We start from the raw sequence: 20,518 nt of genomic DNA, 5'->3' as shown, positions 1-20,518 counted from the left end.
AACATTTGGCCCTGGAAATCCCTCATGCTTCAACTATAATGGTTGGTGGTTAACTGCATACTTGATTTGGACGACAATTATCTACGATCTAGATCGGAATTAAAACCAGTTTGATTCCAAAGGCAAATTGCAAGTACTATTTCAAATGCAAATAATTCCAGAACTAAGCACGCGAGAAAACACATATATTTAATTTGCCCTTGTCAAAAAAGAGAAAAACATACGGACTATCTACCTAATTTTACAAAACGGGCTACTTCCTCCATTCCAAATTATAATTTATTTGACTTTCTGACCCCCCAAGTTTGATCACTAGTCTTATTCAAAAGTTTAAACAAAATATCGTTTCTTTTGGGGTGGCCTGCTTTATTGATAAAAGTTCTTCAAGAATGATTTAAATTTGACTATGTTTGCATAAATGTTTTGAATAAGACATGTGCTCAAATTTTAAAGTTAAAAAAAGTCAAACATATTACAATTTAGAACGGAGGGAGAACTCGAGTGCCACTGCTGATGGCTTTTCAGCTCATCGTCTGACTTTTTTGCTCTCTTTCTGCAACTATAAAAGACGTCCAGCCTCTCATAGTTATAAAAAAACTCTCTCAAATCCCGCAGCAACCCGCAGGGAATCACCTAGTTATTATAATATATAAGTATTTATATTTAAAATAAATCGTTCATAAAAATATTGATGGTTAAAGCTGAACAAATTTGACTTTGACCAAATCTAAAAATAATTATATTTTAGGGCAGAGGGAGTAGCAAACTACCGCATCTTAGCTACATTTCCTATATGCAGCATCAAGATTTTGCTGCATTTGCGCCACACGTTCCCAGATAGTTTGGCAGGGCCCTTGCACATTATTCGTTTTCTTAATAATTTCCTAACATATCCATTTCGGTCCAATTGCAGAGTGTGAAGTTGGTAGGTCAAGCATGACTATTGATTTAGATATACCAAAATTGTGCTATGTCCTTCTACCTCGTGAATTCAGGATAAGGTTCCCCGGGGTGTGTGAGTGCGTTGTGTGTACGGATATAAACAGATTCTACAATTGTACAAATGTGAGAGGCTTTAAAAAATTCAGAATAAGGCTTGTTTTTCATTGGACTTCTTCCTGAATTCTATCTGGGTCACCCATGACCTCAGCCCACAGAAATACAAGCCATCCAACCGGCCCGGCCCGGCCCGAGTTGTTCTTGGATTAGCCTCAGTTAGCCAGTCAAACACTCGAACTGGTCCAGCTCTCTTAGCTGATCAGCCCAACTGCCTGATGCATACAATAGTTTATCCGAACTATAATCATCAATTACTCCCTCCTTCCCCGATTGTAAGGCGCGCGGCCGTGGAGCGCAGGGACCAAGAGCGATCCTCAGCGTATGCTAGCGCTTTAAATGCTACATCGAGACTAGACTAATTGCTGCATGGCTGCATGCAATGTCGCCGCTTCGTGTCCCGTCCCATCAGCTGCCAAAACAGCCACGGCAAATATTTTCCTGCGCCAGTTTTTCCCTCAGAAAAACATTGCCAGCCCAATCGCGAATAAATGAGGCAGAAGTACCGAGACGTAGCTGGACTACCGGGACACTGGCGCCCTACATAAACAAAAAAGCAGAAAACCGACGGACGCCTTACAATCGGGGAAGGAGGGAGTACGCCATAAGCATCTCTCAGTTGACCTGCGAAAGGCAAGCCACTGCCAGCCATACAAGTTGATGAACCATCGAGCATTTTAACAGGTGTAGCCTGAGGGTCACAAAGGGCAACAATGAGGAAGATGGCCCCATTTCAAGAAACGTTTGGTGAACTGGATTGGGACCTGGATTTTGAAGAGTCACATCCAGCCTCAACCTGAGCAGGATTGCCTGACAGTCTGTCTGCATCTTGCAGCCATACCTGCCCATGATGTTCCTGAAGCGTCAAGGAAATCCAGGATGGATGCTGGCAATTGGCATGCCCCTGGGCCCCGGAGATCCAGGATGGATGCTGGCCTCATCTCTCACACGTATCTCTCAGCTGTTCAGCACCCCGGCTTATACGGCTCGTTATCCAGCTCAGAGGAAACTCAAATCTGCACTGCAGCCATTCTTTCGGGACAGAATCAGGAAGCAGAGTCAAATACAGCGCTTCACCTCGCCCAAAAGGCACCAACAATTATTGGTACAGATACAGCGAAAACTACTCAACCGATCGCCAGGGAGACGTAAGTAATCTAGTATACACACTTGCAATCGCTCGCCGGCCGGCCAGGAATTCGCTAAGTAAGACCAGCAGCCTCTCTTCCTCTGCATTCTAAAACACAACGAGCGGAATATAATCCTGGCACTGATGGTCGGTCAGTCCAGCCGGAGCCCGGCGAGGTCGTCGACGTAGCTCCTGGGGCGCGGCACGGGCGTTCCGGCGACGACGGTGGCCGCGTCAGCCAGCGCGTCGTCGTCCCCGCTGCAGACGCCGTCGAAGAAGGGGTCCTCCAGGAGCTCGGCGGCCGAGGGGCGGTTCCGCGGCTGGCCGATGCAGCGCTCGATGAAGCCGCGCAGCTCGGGGTCCTTGAGCCGCTTGAGCGCCGCGGGCGGGACGCCCCGGGTGACGTTGTGGAAGATCTGCACGACGCTGCCGCACTCCGAGTAGGGCACCTCCCGCGTGACCATCTCCAGCACGCACATCCCGTACGAGTAGATGTCCACCGACTCCGTGTACGCCTCCGTGTAGAGCTCCGGCGCCATGAACTCCGGCGTGCCCAGGATCGTGTGCGCCACGTGCGTCTTGTCCACGATCGCCGCCAGCCCGAGGTCGCCGATCTTCACCTGCAATGCAATCAATGGTCCTCAGCTGCTCCGATTGAAAGGAACATCTAACAGAAGCAGGCGGCATCCAGTCGTCCAACAGGGCGAGCAAAGCAAGCAACGCGTGCGGAATCTCGGCGGCTCTTGCCTAGCTTAGCTGGATTTAGCGAGAAAGCGATCGTCGCCATTAACGTACGTATACTAGTAGCAAAATTAAAGCGCGCGCAGCGCAGGCGTGCATCATTTGGGCTTTCTCCTTTATTCCAAAGGCGCAGCTCGGAAGCAGGCGTATCTTAGGTTCCAGCTCGTGAGATGCCTTTCAGATCTCTCTCGCCTCGCCTGCCTGCCTGCCTGGCTCGGAGAGCTACAGGTTCGTCACAGAAAAGAAGCGGAAAAAGGCGACCAGAGGGCCCCGCCGCTAATCGCCTAGTGCCCTAATGCGCGGGTCGGTGTACATCTCGAGCAGCAGCACCAACAACCGGCAACAAAACCAACCGGCCCAATTCAAATTTTCAATTGGACCTACCATTATCATATTCCCACCTAATATTTGGACTTATCGCGTTTTCCTAATTGAAGAGAACAGAATCACGCGCTGATGGCCTCGGATACAATAGAAATTGCTAGAATTAATTGACGAAGGGATAGGGATCAATCAAGCGGAGGGAGCAATTTGCGGAGAGGAGGGGATTAGGGTTGGGGGGCAAACTGGCAATCGTGTTTGCAAGGTGTACCTGGCCGTTGTTGCCATTGATGAAGACGTTGCTGCAGTTGAGGTCGCGGTGGATGATGCAGGGGTCGTGGGTGTGGAGGTGGTTGAGGCCCTCGAGGATCTGGCGCGCCCACTTCTTGAGCGCCTTGACGGAGACGTGGCGGTGGCGCTGGCGATACTCGCGGAGGCTCCCGGAGGTGCAGACCTCGGTGATGAAGTTGAGCACGCCGGCGTCGCGGTCGAGCCACACCTTGTGGAAGCCGATGATGTGGTCGTGGTGGAGGGAGCGCAGCAGGCGCACCTCGGCGTGGAGGCGGTCCACCATGCCGGGGTCGCGGTCCGCCAGCGCGCGCAGCCGGACGCGGTTCCACGCCACCTCGATCCCTTCCTCCTGGTCGAAGCCGCGGTACACCTTCTTGACGGAGCCCAGCCCCAGCACGTCGGCGTACCGCCCGAACCGCCCCGTCGGGTCCACCTCCTCGAACGCCTCCTCGCCCTCCACCACGCGGTCCACCGCCATGGCGCCGGCCGGGATGGGGCGCCCCGCTGCTGCTGCTGCTGCTGCTGCGGCAGCCGGATTGGGGGCGCCGGGGCCTGGGAGGGGCACGCGTCGTGCGCGCGCGAGCGGCGGACGCGAGGCTGGCGGAGCGGAAGGAGCAGCGGACCGTTGCGACGGCGGCTATTTATAGCGCGAGGGAGGGGGGGAGGGGATAGCCGGCGGATGGGGACGAGAGGTTGGTTGGCGCGGTGAGGAGGGGGCGCGTCGTGCCGTGTCAGGGACGCGCCTGCACCAGGCGGAGCCGAGACGGACGGGGGTGGGGCCGTGGGGTATACGAGTCGGTCGTCGTCGTCGGCGACATATTGCGCCGCGCTTGGGCTCTACGCGTGCCCGTGCGGCCGTGCACGTATTTGACCGGGCTTCTTGCGGGTGCTCGGGCGACGTGGGCTGTGAAGTCGTCGCGTGGACTCACCAACGAGCAAACGTTTCGTTTTTGTGTTTTTTAACCTGGTTTGATTTGATTGCGGCTTTGACCGGAAACTCGGTAAACCGACTGCCAGTTAGCCGTTGATCTGTTTGTTTTTACAGGCTGCTACTAGCTGGTGGCCGGCGCTAGGTGAGGTAGGCGTACGTGGGCAGAGCCAGAGCGTAGCGTAGCGGAAGCTAGAGGTGATTGGGCATGGCGTTGAAAGAATGCATCGTGATCCACTACTGAATTTTCCCAGAATACCAGCTTTCCACCACACGATTATTTTCGCGCTCGCTGGTCATTGACACAGGGGCCGTTTAGTTCCCAAAAATTTTTGGAACCTTTGACCACTAATTAGGAGTATTAAATATAAATTAATTATAAAACTCGCGAGACGAATCTATTAAGACTAATTAATCTGTCATTAGAGGTTGGTTACTGTAGCACAATATTGTCTAATCATTGCATAATTAGGTTCATTAAATTCGTCTCGCGATTTCACCCGGGAGTATGGAATGGGTTTTGTCAGTTATCTATATTTAATACTTCGAATTAGTGGTCAAACGTTACAAATTACTGTAGCACGACGAAAATTTTTGGGAACTAAACGGGCTGCACCTGCACGAGCTTACCGTAAAGCAACCTGATATTTAGCTGACCAAGTTCGAATTCTCATTCTACTTTAAAGTGAAGAGTAAAATGCATGAATAGCCATTATACTTGTTAGCGTGTTTCAGTTTGACCATTATATTTTGAAAAGTGCCAATTGCGGTCACTAAAGTTGTTTCACTCTATCAATACGGTCACTACCTCTGTAGCCATACGTATTTGAATGATGTGGCATCCAAAGTGTAGTTCTGTTTTGCAAATTACTCTCTCATTTGAGTTAAAATCTGCAAAAAAGTAGAGGTTAAACCTATTAATTTTGACTGCCAAGTGATGCAGAGTGAAGCGATTCATCTTCGAGCTACAGTCGAATCAAAAATTTTGGAAAAAATAAGCTTCCGAGCTTTAGGAAGTAATAAACTTGTACATGCATAATTCCATGTATGCACAAATTATTGAAGTGCTCTTGACTCGAGCTCAACACCCCGTGGAATTGGAGCATTGCGGCGGCGACGGCGGTGGCGCAGGTCAAACAGTACTTGATTTAGCAAGGTCCATTATCAGGTTGATATTTATGTGTCTCAAATAACTCAAATGAGAGGGAGCAATTTGCAAAAAAGAACACATTGGATGCCATGTCATCCAAATATGTATTGGCTATAGAGGTAATTATCGTATTGATACTGTTAAATGACTTTAGTGGCCACGATTTGCACTTTTCAAAATACAATGGCCAAACTGAAACACGCTAACAACTATAATGACTATTTATGCTTTTTACTCTAAAGTAAACCATGTACTCCAGCTGGTAGGGCCGTTTTGCTTCGGCATGCACCAGCTGTCAGAGGAAGGGGCGGGCTAAGGCCGAGACTTTCGGCCCGTTACAATTTCCGGGCGTAGGTTTGGGCCTAATCAAGCTAGGATCGGAGCAGCCTTGTGGCCCATGGAGATTAGTATCAGCGCCGCGGCGGCGGCGCCGGCGCCGGCGGAGTCTCGTCTCCTCCTCGGAGCTGAACCAGCCCTTGGGTCCGATGAGCCGGGTGCGGGTGCTGGGGAGGCGGAGGCAAGGCCGGCGGCGAGGACGAGAGCGGCGGCTGCATCGGCGCCGCGCCGCTTGTCCCGCCGCACGTGCGGGTGGCTGCCGCTCCCCTTCTCCCGCCGCAACAAGGGCGATGCCGAGCTCGTCCCTCCTGTCTGTCGGGTGCTGGATGCCAAACATCTCAAGAGGCTTCGGGAGGAGAGGCGCAGGTAATCACCACTCGCTCTTTCTCCATCCAGGTCCTTGTATTCAGTTAAGCTGATGCATCTGATCTCGCTTAGTCGCATTCATATGGAAACCGTTTCCCTCCGCTTGATTCCACGATGCATTGATGCGTACGTGCGTGCGTGTCTTTTTGTATTTAGAGCTACGGAGCCGGGGCACTTCAAGCGCTTAGCCATCCAGCGCCAGCTTGTTACGGAATGCCTGCAGCACTACAACTACATGCATCCGGTTGGTCATCTGTGCTATCCGTCCTTGCCCAGCGTTCCTGCATACCAAATTAACTTGCTCTTGTGATTAGGGCCTACCAATACACAGACAATAGTGCTCTGGACTAGATATTATCAGAACATCAGAACTTTGGATTGACAAAACATACTAAATGAAACCATTGAACTGATTGATCGTGCCGATGCTTCTCCTTTGTAATTTTACATGTCTTTCTGTATTGACTTAGTTTTCTGCTATTGCTCGATTGTTCAGAATGACGAGTATGAACCTGCTCCTGGTGAGGTGACCAAATATATCAGGTGGCATTATGGCACTCGCTGGACTCATGGCAACTTCGTAGCACGTCGCAAGCGCTCTGGCTGCTTCTCCTTTCTACCTGCTCCTCGAACACTCTTCTTTTTTGAGCTCATGCATAGCCCTGATTTCACAGGAGTCGTGACATGCACCCCATTAGGTATTGATCACTTCTACCCAGCTTATTGCATCCTTATTCTCTCTGGCTTCTGTTACAGCATACTGGTATATTATTTTTTCCACTAAAGTTGTTTTGTTCTCTTTTTCGATTGCCAAATTATCTACCTAAAAAAATGGGGATCTCATCTGAAGGCATAAAACCATGTAAAGATTGCAGCTGATTGCCCTTGAGAAACCTTATAATATAGTAGACTGCTCCCATCAAGAAGGTACCCAAGCTGCTAAAATACTTTAGCTGCCTTTTACCTTGTAAATCTGAGGGGTTTGTGGTCCTAGTACTAGTTAGGAATAGGTGAGCTGTTCCTTTATCAGCACGCATATTCACTGTCTTACCTTTTTTTAACTTGCTTTTTTCTTCTTACTTTTTTGTCCATATTCAATATCTGACAATTAATTTTTGATGATTTCATTATGTCTACAATCCCTCTCTGGAAATATCTATTCATTTTTTTATAAACCAACCCTTAAATCTTTAGGCTTTATTTAGCAACACTCTGCATCATATAATGGTTATGCTGCACATATTTTAGGGTAGGACAAATTGTCGTATATTCTCCTTGGATGGGTGGCAAGGTGATTCCCAGCAAGTTTTATTCTGAACAAGGCAACTTTGAAGCTGTTAGCCACTTTGCCCCCCTTGGCGCACAACCTATGCTTCTTGCTGACCTAAGAGACATTGAACAGTGGTTAATAGCATGGTCTCTACCATGAACATTTTTCTGCTTCCAACCATTGTACTTTGGCTAACCTAATTTTTTCTATGTTGGGTTTTGTTTTTGAAAATGAAACTGATTAGTATATTTACTGTTGTACTGGCTGAATCTGATTTGTAGTTTTCCTTTTCTTTGAGATCAGATGAACCAGTTACTGAAGGCTATAGTATCCTGGGTTTTCCTATTTGGTGGGGTACTCGTCGTAATGGCAGCTGTATGTCTCCTCCTAGCCCTCTCTTCCCCTCTCTCTCCCTCTCTCTCTCTCAATGCTGTCTGTCGTGGTGCTGCAAACCACAGCCGGGTGGCGGAAGGCACCCGCCCTAGCCCAGAGGGTGTGAACTCGGGGGTTAGCTAGTCTTAGTTCGATCTCACTCAAGAACGCGATGAACACAGCTGGTTTAGAGTGGTTCGGGCCGCCGGAGCGTAATACCCTACGTCCATTGTGTGTTGTATTACTTGCGCTCTCTAGCTGAGTCTTGAGAGAGTCTGAGGATCTGTGTTCTAGCGGGTGTGCTCTCCCTTTTATATGTCCAAGGGGAGCACGTACACTGAGCGGGGCCCCGACATGTGGACCCGGCGATGTATTATAAACTACACTTTGGCCTTCAATGCCTCAGATCCGGAGATCTTGTCGTCGGCTTCCGTGCGTAGCTTCTGACCAGGGATGGTCTTGAGCTGTCCTGTCAGAGTAGAGTCTAGCCTCTGCAGCCACGCGTCGAGATCATGATGAAGCGCCGAACTACTGACTCAGTCCACTGTAGCAGTATGCACTGTTGCTCCAGTCAGTAGCTGGTCATCATGACTCGTCGCGCATGCGCACGGCGCTGAGTCTTTAATGCTTGTCTTGGTAAATGACGAGCCGTGTCGGTAATTGGCGATCCATAGTGTGGACTGACAAAAGCTGCCCCGTGCCCAGAGGCAGCAGAGCCCACCTCAACCACTCGCACTTAATGCGGGTGGGTGAGGGAGCTTCCAGCGGAAGGCTTGCGCCCGCGCCCGCGTGACACGTGGCGGCTCCGGACCCCTCCCGAGCAGCTAGCTGAGCCGAGAGCTCACGGGGGTCCGGATAGGCACGTGGAGGTCCAGGACCCATCTGCGGGAGTCCGGATGGCACGTGGAGGTCCCGGACCCACCTGCGGGGGTCCGGGTCCGCGGCCACAGGTACTGAGCATTTCCACCTCTAGGACACGTGGTGACACCGGACCCGTCCCCGAGCGGGAAGCGGGTCCGGGACCGTTGGTCCGGTGAGATGGAGTCGGACCCCAGGGGTCCGGCTGCTCAGCTCCTTAGGGCGTAGTTACGGATAACTACGCGAGTCTTGGCACAGTAGGAGTGGGTACCCCAGTTGCAGGGTACCGACAGAGGCCCCCGGGCCCCCCCGGGCCCGCCTCGGGAGAGGCAACGAACCCGCAGGTGGGGCCACTACTGTGAGCAACTTGGCTGCTTCTGGCGCCCAGCGGTGCGCGCCGCAAGGGTCTTGCCCCGCGTCGTCCATCCTTTGGGTCACCTGCTGCATCATCACGTTTGGACCTGCACATGACTCAAGGTAGATGCTTAGTAGCGTGCCCACGGGTCCCAAATCCTGTTGGCTGTAATCCTTTGAGATAGACAGCTAGGTTCAGTGAACGGAGCTCAAGGGGCCGGCCTTTAGGTTAAGAGAAAGTCCGGACCTCCAGGTTCCCAGTCCTAGGTACTACGACACTCATTCACAGGAGGTGGTGCGTGCAGGCTTAGGGTACGGAACCAGGCTAAGCGGCTACACGGCTCCGGACCTCCCCGGAGAATGAGTGCGCTTCCCTGAACCTGCAGGTTCCCAGGGGTCCGAACCCCTCTCTTCCATGAGGGGTCTCGAGCTAAGTCACTAACTAGCCAACTCAATTCGGACCACAATCACCGCACAAGAGTAAGAAGCCACGTGGGGGTTAGCGCAAACAGAATGCGTAGATCGAAATTGGAATGTAACATCCTTAGAGGCGAACTGAGAATAAATTTTTCCTTTATAACTAGATGTACATGAGATGTGCGATGTAAGGCAGAACACGGGTTTATGAGGCCGGAGCTGTCCGGACCTCCGGGCCCCCAGTCTTAGGTACTACGGTACTCACCTTAGGGAGGTAGAGCATGCAGGCTTAGGGTACAGAACCAGGCTAAGCGGCTACACGGCTCCGAACCTCCCCGGAGGGTGAATACGCTTCCCTGAACCTGGTTCGCAGAGGTCCGGACCCCTCCACGGGGGAGGCTCACCGGACTGGACCACACGGAAGTACTACATAGTTACAAAGGAAAATGTTTTATTCCCTGCTGGGCCTCTAAGAGTAGGACTTACAGAGATGTAGAGTCGGGGGTACAATCGGAGTCGGCTTTCCGCCGGAGAGAGCCACCAGAGCCGGCTTTCCGCCGGAGCGGGCTTGGTGCGACCGGAGTCGGCTTTCCGCCGGAGCGGCTTGGTGCGACCGGAGTCGGCTTTCCGCCGGAGCGAGCTTGGTGCGACCGGAGTCGGCTTTCCGCCGGAGCGGGCTTGGTGCGACCGGAGTCGGCTTTCCGCCGGAGCGGGCTTCCTCACATGAGTGAGGTATGCTGCGAGCTGGGATTTGTCGCTCCGCCGCTCGCAGCTTGTGAGGGGCCCCTTGACGGGCGCCCTGACTCTTGCCGACGTGCAGCGCGCGCCGCTGCCGACGGTGGCTGCTCCACGGGCACGGTTGCACCTGGCGCAGGAAGGCGAGAGGCGTGTGGTGCGGATGACGCCACACCCTCCGTCATCTCCAAATGTCGTCGTGGTGGGAGTGCTCAACCATCCGAGCCATGGAGATGAGCAAGAGATGAACTAAAACTAGCTAAATCACCCCTACCTGGCGTGCCAAATGTCGTGGTGCTGCAAACCACAGCCGGGTGGCGGAAGGCACCTGCCCTAGCCCAGAGGGTGTGAACTCGGGGGTTAGTTAGTCTTAGTTCGATCTCACTCAAGAACGCGATGAACACAGCTGGTTTAGAGTGGTTCGGGCCGCCGGAGCGTAATACCCTACGTTCACTGTGTGTTGTATTGCTTGCGCTCTCTAGCTGAGTCTTGAGAGAGTCTGAGGATCTGTGTTCTAGCGGGTGTGCTCTCCCTTTTATATGTCCAAGGGGAGCACGTACACTGAGCGGGGCCCCGACATGTGGACCCGGCGATGTATTATAAACTACACTTTGGTCTTCAATGCCTCAGATCCGGAGATCTTGTCGTCGGCTTCCATGCGTAGCTTCTGACCAGGGATGGTCTTGAGCTGTCCTGTCAGAGTAGAGTCAGCCTCTGCAGCCGCGCGTCGAGGTCATGATGAAGCGCCGAACTACTGACTTAGTCCACTGTAGCAGTGTGCACTGTTGCTCCAGTCAGTAGCTGGTCATCATGACTCGTCGCGCATGCGCACGGCGCTGAGTCTTTAATGCTTGTCTTGGTAAATGACGAGCCGCGTCGGTAATTGGCGATCCATAGTGTGGACTGACAAAAGCTGCCCTGTGCCCAGAGGCAGCAGAGCCCACCTCAACCACTCGCACTTAATGCGGGTGGGTGAGAGAGCTTCCAGCGGAAGGCTTGCGCCCGCGCCCGCGTGACACGTGGCGGCTCCGGACCCCTCCCGAGCAGCTAGCTGAGCCGAGAGCTCAGGGGGTCCGGATAGGCACGTGGAGGTCCAGGACCCATCTGCGGGAGTCCGGATGGCACGTGGAGGTCCCGGACCCACCTGCGGGGGTCCGGATGGCACGTGGAGGTCCCGGACCCACCTGCGGGGGTCCGGGTCCGCGGCCACAGGTACTGAGCATTTCCACCTCTAGGACACGTGGTGACACCGGACCCGTCCCCGAGCGGGAAGCGGGTCCGGGACCGTTGGTCCGGTGAGATGGAGTCGGACCCCAGGGGTCCGGCTGCTCAGCTCCTTAGGGCGTAGTTACGGATAACTACGCGAGTCTTGGCACAGTAGGAGTGGGTACCCCAGTTGCAGGGTACCGACACTGTCAATGCATTTGTTTTGCAGCGGATATCATTTGCAAGATCTGCTATCGTCACTTTAAATTTCCGCATCCTTTGATGAGTGAAACAATTGCATGTGGGCACAAGAATGTGGAGAGAGTTTGCGAGATGTGTGATCGTCGCTCCTGCGTGCTACATCCATTCCCGAACCAGGAGAATGTGCATATGCCTATTGCAGATACCTTCATCGCAACTAGTACTGAGCACGGAGGACCGCAACCATTGTGGATAGAAAGCATACCTGATTTTTGAGGGCAGAAAGCAGACTTGTTACTTTGGTGCTTTAGCTAGTCATTTGTATGTCGCTTGTTGGCTTATTGTACATAGAACATGACGATTACTTTCTACCAGACTAGCAATAGTTGGAATTTGCCTCCAAACCACGCTTCTATATGGGGAAACTGGAAGATCCTTAATGTAAATGTGTCTGCTGGAGTCATATAGTAGTTTCAGCATAAAAAGATGTTGCTTTTTCCCCCTTGCATTTTCATTCTGTGAAGAAAATTAACTGTGCTAATTTGAACTTTACATCATTTCTTGGTCAAGCTACTTTGGAATCAGAGAAGCTGCAATAGTTTGTGTTACCTGTGTATGTGAAACGATGTTCAGCAAAAATTGTGACTCCTGTGGACACAGCGATGGTTTCCTATCCATAAATCCCTCAAAAAGAGAGACAAATTCATGTCCCCAACTTAAAGCTCAATTGGTACGTTGAGGGGGGAGAAAGACAATGAGCCAACTGAACAAGTCCGACTAAATTGAGCCTAGCTTTTGTCAGGGGCTAAACGGATAAAATAGATTGTTACCCGTAGTAAAATAGACTAAAATAGTGCGACACCAAAATGTTTCATAAACTGATTTTCATCACACTTGGTCCTCTTCGGCACAATAATGTTCAGGAAACCACAAACCACAAATTTTAATGAATAATTTACACAGTTGGAAATGTCTGCTTTTACAGACTTAATAATTGATTGATTTCTTCAGTTACCATCATTCTTTGAGCATCATGTTCTTCTCCAGTATATACTTGCCTTCTTTGAATTTCTGATCTTCCTCATAAGCTTTCTCCTGCACTCAATGAGTGGATAACTCATCATGATGTTAACAAGGTCCAGGGAAAAAAAACACAACATGCACCAGGGAGAATGTAAAAAACACATCTGAATATAAATATATTTGCTTGTATCCTCGTGTTTAACTGTGGTAATTCAACCAAACATCTCAAATATGTAGCAGCACCCAGGTTTGGTCTGATTTGCATGGCAATGACCAGTGGCGGAGGTAGGATGAGGGATAAGGGGGGGCTGGATCAATGGAATTGTTAGTTTGCATGAAGATTTAATGGTAATTTAAGGTTTTCGCTACAGTATTTTAAGTGTGATTAGTTGCTCTTAGGGGTAATTGATCCGCCGCTGGCAATGACAACTAAAGTACAAAAGAACAGGCAAACTTGTGCTCCGAGTGGAAAGAAAAGGAAGACAACAGAGTGCTCATGAAAAAGGTGAAAGAATAGCTAAAAGTATGTTCCTCAGTTGACTAACAAGTAACTACTATGAACTAGCAATTGCTGACCAATTAACTTGTATTTTCCAAGTACCTTTTTGACCGCACAGAACAAATCACATAAATCACATGATGGTGGAGGATAACCTGATATTCGGCATCTCATGTACTTTAGCTATTGAGCTCAGGACTGGAGCATGTACCTAATTAATCCCATTACAAAGTAAAAATCTGACTTTCAAAGTTTAAGCTACAGCTTGGGCACTGAATACTGCTTGGCACCACATGATTCTTGTGTGCAAGGGAAAAATACTTATCCTATATATTGTTTCAGAACATTTTTGAGACATTCAAGGAATTGTTCAATTGGAACATGGAGTCACATATGATTTTCCAGGATATTATTAGGATGCCTATCCTCGTAGATGTAAAGAAATCAACATACATCATTCAGATATAACAATGACCAATTTTCTTGCTTTAAATATCTCCAGTATTTTTTTTCAAATATATCAGGGCATTATTAAGTTTAAATTTTCTACAGTAGTATTGGCAAATTGTTAACTTACATATCTCCAGCCAAGGAGTCGCTGGCAGCGGCTACAGTAGATATCATTCACTGTATGCATTCCAGTCATGAGCCGACGATCCTCGTTCGGACCAAAGCTCACATTCACCCTGGACGTGACATTGACCCCAGATCAACATGTAAACAAGAATTTACAATGTGTAGTGATTAAAAATCCAAACCTTCAGTTATATACTATACTTAACTCATTATATGATCTGGAGCTGCGTAATGGTAATAACCATGATAATAGTTACATGTCATGTTACTTATTTGATTCACGCCCATAATGACTCGGGTGATCCTAGAACCAAACAGACACTGAGGCACATACCCCTCCATCCCATCCATTACTGATCCAACCTAAGAGACAGTACCACATATCCACACCCACAAAACTGGTTCTTGCTTGATTACACAAGACAACATTTGATAGACATCACCTCTATACCAACGACCAACAGGAGCTTCAGGGCGATTATTCAGTCAGTAATCTTTCAACCCAGACAGCTAAAGTTGATGCAACTCTAACAAGTGAAGTAACAATGCGCTTTAAACTCCCGCAGCTACACCTACAACAAAGACGCTAAGCGACCAGCCACATTGCAAGTACCGTACGATCCACGCTCTGGAAACAACTATAAATCAAAGTGGGGGGAATAGAGATTGAGGGACAGGCCCAGCTCACACGCTGTCGAAGAGGTAGGCGCGGCCGTGGCGGCCGCGGAACTCCTTGGACACGATGGCGGCCGGCGACGCCGAGTCCACCCTGCAGTACTTGCACTTGAACACCTTGGGCCCCGGGAGCGACTCCACGAACAGCAGCCCCATCGCCCTCCCTCGCAGAACCGCCCGACCGGCGAGCTCGATCGACCGGCGCCGCGCCCCGCACCAGATTCCCCCCCCCCCCCCCCCCCCGGACCAACCCAGCAACCGAGGCCTAAATCTCAATGTCCTGTCAGCAAATCCCGAACCGCCGGAGCGCCAGGGCAAGGCGGCGATTGGGCCCGACCGCCATCGGCGGGGGGAAGGGGCCGGCGGGCGGATCGGGCGGAGAATGCGACGGGATTCGGTAGGGGAGGGTGGGGGAAGCGTAGGCGACGAGGAAATGGAGAAATGAAATGAGAAATTGCTGGAATGCCTGGTCCTTTCCGGGCGCGGTTATTTCCACGCTGGGGATTTATAGGCGGGGACGACCCTTCGACGCGGGTGCCGACGGGCGACGGACGGGGCCGTGCGGAGGTGGCTTTGATTTCCTCGCTCCCATTTGGTTGGTGTGGTGGGTGTCCGTGGAGGCGGATCGGATCGCGCGCTCGCGCCGTGCCCGTGCCGTTGCTTTGTGGAGCACCCGGATGCACGGAAATGGAGCCATTCATTCGCGGGCCTCTGGACCTTTGCTTCGTGGCACTTCCGTATGCGGTTTTTTTATTTTTATATTTTTTTATTTCCGTTTTTTACAAAAATATATTTTCGATTTGAAAATTTACAGAAATATACCCCGGCCGCCCCGCTGCCGGGCGACAAGGATTTAAACGCAAAAAAAAAGAAAAAAATTGCATACAAATCCCTAGAGCCGGCCGCCCGGCAGTTGGGCGGCCGGCTCCCCAGCCCTATATAAGGTGTTGGCCCCCCTCACCCTATTTGGCTTACTAAAAATCCAAAAAAAAAGAAAAGAGAGGAAAGGAGGGAGAGGAGGGGTGAGGGAGAGGCAAAGCGGCGAAGCCCTGTCGGATTTTCAAGGCGGCGACTTTAGGTAACTAAAATTTTCTATATTTTATAAATAGATTATGTTGTAATTTTTTTGAAACAGTAGATTAGCAATCTGTTCAATTATTGTTAGGAGTGATTAGTGGTACATTTAGATGCAGTTACTTATAGTGATTAGCGTTGATATAGTACATTTAGTGTTAGATTTAGTATTAGAAAATACTAGAAAATTGTTAGAGAAGTATTAGAAAATAAAAAATGTAAGATAATATAAGAAAATTATAGAAAATGTTAGAAAATTGTAGAAAATTATAGAAAATGTTAGAATTTTTTTTAGAAAATGTTAGAAAATAGTTTAGCAATCAGTTTAATTATTATTAGGAGTGATTAGTGGTACATTTAGGTGTAGTTACTGATAATGATTAGCGTTGATATAGTATATTAGCAATCTGATTGTTCACTTGTGATTGCCAGGGCTCAACACCATGGCATCCTCAGGATCCACGTACATTCCATGGAATAAGGTGACGGAAACAGTCCCCCAAGGAGTCCAGGTGCCTATGTGTTTTTGCGGATCCTTGTGCAAACTAATGAAATCAAGGATTTTGGGGGACGACTTTGGCAAGAGATTCTTCATGTGCGAGAATTACGAGTACGACCCCCCAAACATTACGGCAAGGACCGAGCAAAGGTACTACAAAACACTTTCAGAGTTTGTCACTTTCTGATCTAGTAATGACTTCTAACATGATTTAGGGAAAGACTCCACCGCCTCTATGTGATTTCGTGCAGTGGTTAGACACCGAGCAATCTCAGTAGGATAAGGACCACGTGGAGCGTCAAGCAAGGTGGGCTGCACAAAGGTGGCAACGAATGCTGCATGAAGAACAAATGGAGGAGAAGCGCAAGAAAAACCAGGAAGACATTCAGAAGAGGATTGCAGATTTGGAACGTCAGAAGGCAGAGGAACGTGAAGCTGACAGGGAGAGGAAGCGAGAGAGGGCCCGCCGTGCTAAGGAAGCAGGATCTGAAGCTATTAGGAAGGGAAAATATCCCCGGTGCACTCAGTAAAGCACCACCATATAATCCCGGCATTTTACATTTCCTAAGGCATGTTAGGTTTACTCACAACACGAGGTTATCGTGTTGCACATGCCATGGTTTTCATTGTTCAAGTATCTAGTAGTACGAACGTCTTAGGCCTCTGCTTTGTAATCGTAGCATTGTTTACAAAACTGTATTGCAAACAGAAAATTTATGATTCGTAACTACCCTTCTATTTTCAGTATAATTTCCAGTTTTTCCAGTGAGATGAATTTTGAGTTACCACTCTCTTCTGTGTTCTTGGATTGTTCTTCCAACCATCATATATATATATAATCAGGGAGCGTACAGTGAAAACTCTATTAAATGCATGAACACTTCTCATCTTGTAAAAGCGGAGTCTTTGATTTTTCTTTTCATAATTCGTCAAGGAGAGTTGAAAAGTACAGAACAACTCAAATAAAACAAAACACATAACAATTCAAATAAAACAAAACACGGAACAATTCAAATCAAGCAAAACACAGAACAATTCAAACACAGAACAATACATTCGTAATATTACATGCTACAATCTGGTGCAAATACATATCCATACATAACGAAATGTAATTATCACATACAGGTCGGAATACATATCCATACATCTGGTTCAAATACATATGCACACATAACGAAATCTAGACGCGACGGGCTCCAAACTCCGGAGGCAATCCATCGGTGGGATTTCCAGAAGGTTAGAAAATGAGTCTTTGGATTCACATTGAATATCTCGTGAAGCCATTTGCGTATGGAACCAAAACTCCTCTCTAAGGATTTATCTATTCCGCACTCTCTTCATTCAAAAGCTGATAGATCTACTCCATACGCATCATAAGAAATATATCTGTCACCATAATGAACTTGAAAACGAAGCTTGCTCGACATATCTGGACACAGAATCATGATATTAATTGATTGCTAATCTACTGTTTCAACAAAAATAATTGCTCGACATATATGAACACACAATCATGCTATTTGTAAAGCGTAGAAGAATTTTGGTTACCTGCAGTCGCCGGCTCGAAAATCCGGCAGGGCTTCGCCTCTCCCCCCCTCTCTTTTTTCTTTGTTTCTGGAATTGTAGTGATGCAAATGAGAGGTGGGGGGACCAGCCAACCCTTATATAGGGGTGGTAGAGCCGGCCGCCCCGCTGTCGGGCGCCCGGGCCTAGGGACCTGTCTGCAATTTTTTTTTTGTGTTTAAGTCCCTGCCGCCGGCAGCCGGGCGGCCAGGTCCCGGCCGCCCGGCAGCGCGGCGGCCGGGGTATATTTCTGAAAAATTCCAAATCGAAAATATATTTTTGTAAAAAATGGAAATAAAAAATAAAAAATAAAAAAAACCGCCTTCCGTATAGAAGTGCGGTCAGCTCCATGGAGGCCCATACATACTAAAGACATGCCGTACACAAAGGCCGGGTCAGCTCCATTCCTGGTTCCTTCTGGGCCTGCATGGGCACGGGCTGGTGGTCGTGGTGTGCGTTTGTGTACTGGGCCGGGGGTAGCTATAGTTTTCTCTTCAGCGACCGTGCTACCTGATGACGGCCCGCACATCCAGGGCCAGCGAGCGTGTGGCGCGGTCGTTGGCTCGTTGCCCTGTCCCTGGCAGTGGCCGCCGGGAGGCTATATGTCGCCTGCGCTACAAACTTCAGATCCATCGCCTGAAGAATGGGTGCATCCGATTTTGGGCTGTTTTAGCATATTCGGACCAATTGTCATTGGTGTGGGCTGGGGAATCCAATTTTACAGGCGACCGCCAGCGAGCATTCTAGCGCTTGATTTCCCGACCAGCCTGGCAGCCCCCACGTGTGTGGGTCCTACTAAGAACCAGTTTCATTCCCCTTCTTTGCGTGGCGTGGCGATAGGTGCTGGGCGACGTCAAGGGCTGTGTTCACTTCCCTCAAACTTTCCATCACATCGAAACATTAAATATAGCAAATGACTCATGCATGAAGTACTAAATATAGGTAAATAAAAAAAACCAATTGCATAGTTTTGATGTACGTTGCGAGACGAATCTTTTGAGCCTAGTTAGCCTATGGTAGGACAATATTTACCACAAACAAACGAAAAGTGCTACAGTATACTATAGTATCAAATGTGACCCTTTTCACCACCTTTTCGCGTATCTAAACACACCCAAGGATTCACACCGCCACGACACATGACCTGGGGCACGAAGGCCTGCAAGCTGCAGGTTTTGGGCGGTGCCGAGCTCCACGGTGGCCGTGCATTGCGGCCAGGAGCTCCTGCGCGCAGCAGCTCGTCGGAGTGGCGAACCAGTGTAGCGCATCTAGGCCGATAGATGCTAATGGTAAGTTTCGGTGATTTATGACAACCGTATGCGACTAACGTGTGTTTTAAAGGAAAGCTCAATAACTGGATTAGTCTCATATGAAATATGAAAGGAGACCCCTCAATTCGAAACAATCATGCGTACCAAGGACTCAATTTGAAAGATTAAGGACCTTTCTAGTCTCAAGTGTCACAAGGAGTTGAAGGACACTTGTTTTAGTTAGGTTTTATAGTTTCTAGTTCTTGATCGTACTATTAAGAGGGGTTCATGAGTTAGTAGCTTGATCAAACTTGAGTTGGCCTTAGAAATCTTGCACACTCACTCAAAAACAGCAAAAGATGGTAAATAGAAGTCAACACAACTCTTGGAAGAAGAAACAATCAAAGTCACATTCGAATCCAAGTCAAAACAGCTGAAAACAAAGAAAATCAGCAGCACCGGTTGAACCGGTGCCCTAGCATCGGAGCATCCGATGCATGGCGGAAGGACCGATGACCTGTCGGTCTATCTTCTCTGGATGAAGGCAGAAATCAAGTTCAGCACCGGTTGAACCGATGGTCAAAAAGATAAGCACCGGTGCAATGAAAGTCCTTTGTTCCAGAGAGCATGTTTTGGTGGACTTCAACCTCTCTTCAGCACCGGTTGAACCGACGCTCCGAAATCAAAGCACCGGTGCAATGAAAGTCTTTTGTTCCAGGGAGCATATTTTGGTGGACTCCAACTTCTCTTCAGCACCGGTTGAACCGACGCTTCAGAATCAAAGCACCGGTGCATTGGATGTACTTTGTTCCAGAACGCTTGTTTGAGTTGATCAGTGAACCTCTTCAGCACCGGTTGATCCAATGCCCCTACGGAGCATTCACCAGTGCAATGACGCAAGCGTGGATACTGTGTCAGAACTCCAACGGCTACTTCTTTGACACAGAGAGACCGGTTGAACCGATGCCCATATTTTCTATACCGTCGGTTCTTCCGGTGGTCACGGCTTTTCTGCAGAAAGCTTCCAACGGCTATGTGACCTCCTCCACTCTATATAAGGGTACCCCCTGGCTCATTTTAGTTGCCTTTTGACACCTTGAAAACCTGAGGCCACCTTTGAGAAGAAGAGAAAGAGCTTTGAGCAAAAGAGAGAAGATCTAGTGCTTAGTTTGTGCTTCAACTTTGAAGAACTCATCCTTTGCAAGTGTAGCAAGTGTGCTTGAGCTAGGGCCAACTGAGTGTAGGTCAAGTGAAGGCTTAGGAGCTTGTTACTCTTGGTGTTTGGCAGCACCTAGACGATCTTGGTGATCGAAGTGTTTCCCGCGGAGCTTGCCAAGGATTGTGGGAGCCCGGAGAAGAAGATTGTACGTGGCTTGAGCTCCACCACGCCGGGATGGTGAACGGAGACTCTTAGTGAGCGCCCAAGTCTCGGTGACATGGGAGGTGACAAGACTCTTAGTGAGTGTCACAACGTGGATTAGGGGTGTGTGCCAACACATCGACACCACGGGAAAAATCCGGTTGTCTCTTGCACTCTCTTTCATTTCAATCACTTACTTTCATGCTTTCTTTCATGTGCTTGACCTTAGAGATCATAGCTTAGCTCTACCTTGCTTAGTTTCTTA

General features: G+C 49.2%; 3 protein-coding genes across 3 annotated transcripts; 1 reads left to right on the top strand and 2 right to left on the bottom strand.

Moving 5' to 3' along the window:
• Positions 1-2,061: 2,061 nt before the first annotated feature.
• On the bottom strand, positions 2,062-4,158 carry LOC120692958 (probable serine/threonine-protein kinase WNK5). Its single transcript, XM_039976354.1, has 2 exons — positions 3,519-4,158; positions 2,062-2,805 (listed from the first exon to the last, which is right to left on the bottom strand). The coding sequence occupies exons 1-2, from the start codon at positions 4,014-4,016 to the stop codon at positions 2,338-2,340; spliced, it is 966 nt and encodes a 321-aa protein (XP_039832288.1). The 5' UTR covers positions 4,017-4,158; the 3' UTR covers positions 2,062-2,337.
• Positions 4,159-6,013: 1,855 nt separating this feature from the next.
• On the top strand, positions 6,014-12,283 carry LOC120695570. The gene is made up of 5 exons (XM_039978786.1): positions 6,014-6,318; positions 6,475-6,562; positions 6,815-7,016; positions 7,892-7,963; positions 11,760-12,283. The coding sequence occupies exons 1-5, from the start codon at positions 6,014-6,016 to the stop codon at positions 12,005-12,007; spliced, it is 915 nt and encodes a 304-aa protein (XP_039834720.1). The 3' UTR covers positions 12,008-12,283.
• A 290-nt stretch (positions 12,284-12,573) lies between these two features.
• On the bottom strand, positions 12,574-15,179 carry LOC120692950 (putative yippee-like protein Os10g0369500). The gene is made up of 3 exons (XM_039976342.1): positions 14,518-15,179; positions 13,831-13,939; positions 12,574-12,826 (listed from the first exon to the last, which is right to left on the bottom strand). The coding sequence occupies exons 1-3, from the start codon at positions 14,658-14,660 to the stop codon at positions 12,749-12,751; spliced, it is 330 nt and encodes a 109-aa protein (XP_039832276.1). The 5' UTR covers positions 14,661-15,179; the 3' UTR covers positions 12,574-12,748.
• Between the last annotated feature and the right edge of the window lie 5,339 nt (positions 15,180-20,518).

Source organism: Panicum virgatum, chromosome 2K (assembly GCF_016808335.1).
Source record: "Panicum virgatum strain AP13 chromosome 2K, P.virgatum_v5, whole genome shotgun sequence".
In the NCBI taxonomy this organism is placed as follows: domain Eukaryota; kingdom Viridiplantae; phylum Streptophyta; class Magnoliopsida; order Poales; family Poaceae; genus Panicum; species Panicum virgatum.
The sequence above is the reverse complement of the archived record's forward strand: the minus strand, read 5'-3'. Positions and strand labels throughout refer to the sequence as shown.

Coding starts and splice junctions, on each gene's coding strand:
- LOC120692958 (XM_039976354.1), bottom strand. CDS start 4,016: ATGGCGGTGGACCGCGTGGTGGAGGGCGAGGAGGCGTTCGAGGAGGTG. Junction 2,806..3,518: donor TCAATGGCAACAACGGCCAG/GTACACCTTGCA, acceptor ATTGCATTGCAG/GTGAAGATCGGCGACCTCGG.
- LOC120695570 (XM_039978786.1), top strand. CDS start 6,014: ATGGAGATTAGTATCAGCGCCGCGGCGGCGGCGCCGGCGCCGGCGGAG. Junction 7,017..7,891: donor CGTGACATGCACCCCATTAG/GTATTGATCACT, acceptor CTTTGAGATCAG/ATGAACCAGTTACTGAAGGC. Junction 7,964..11,759: donor TACTCGTCGTAATGGCAGCT/GTATGTCTCCTC, acceptor TTTGTTTTGCAG/CGGATATCATTTGCAAGATC.
- LOC120692950 (XM_039976342.1), bottom strand. CDS start 14,660: ATGGGGCTGCTGTTCGTGGAGTCGCTCCCGGGGCCCAAGGTGTTCAAG. Junction 13,940..14,517: donor GCCTACCTCTTCGACAGCGT/GTGAGCTGGGCC, acceptor TGTCACGTCCAG/GGTGAATGTGAGCTTTGGTC. Junction 12,827..13,830: donor GACTCCTTGGCTGGAGATAT/GTAAGTTAACAA, acceptor CATTGAGTGCAG/GAGAAAGCTTATGAGGAAGA.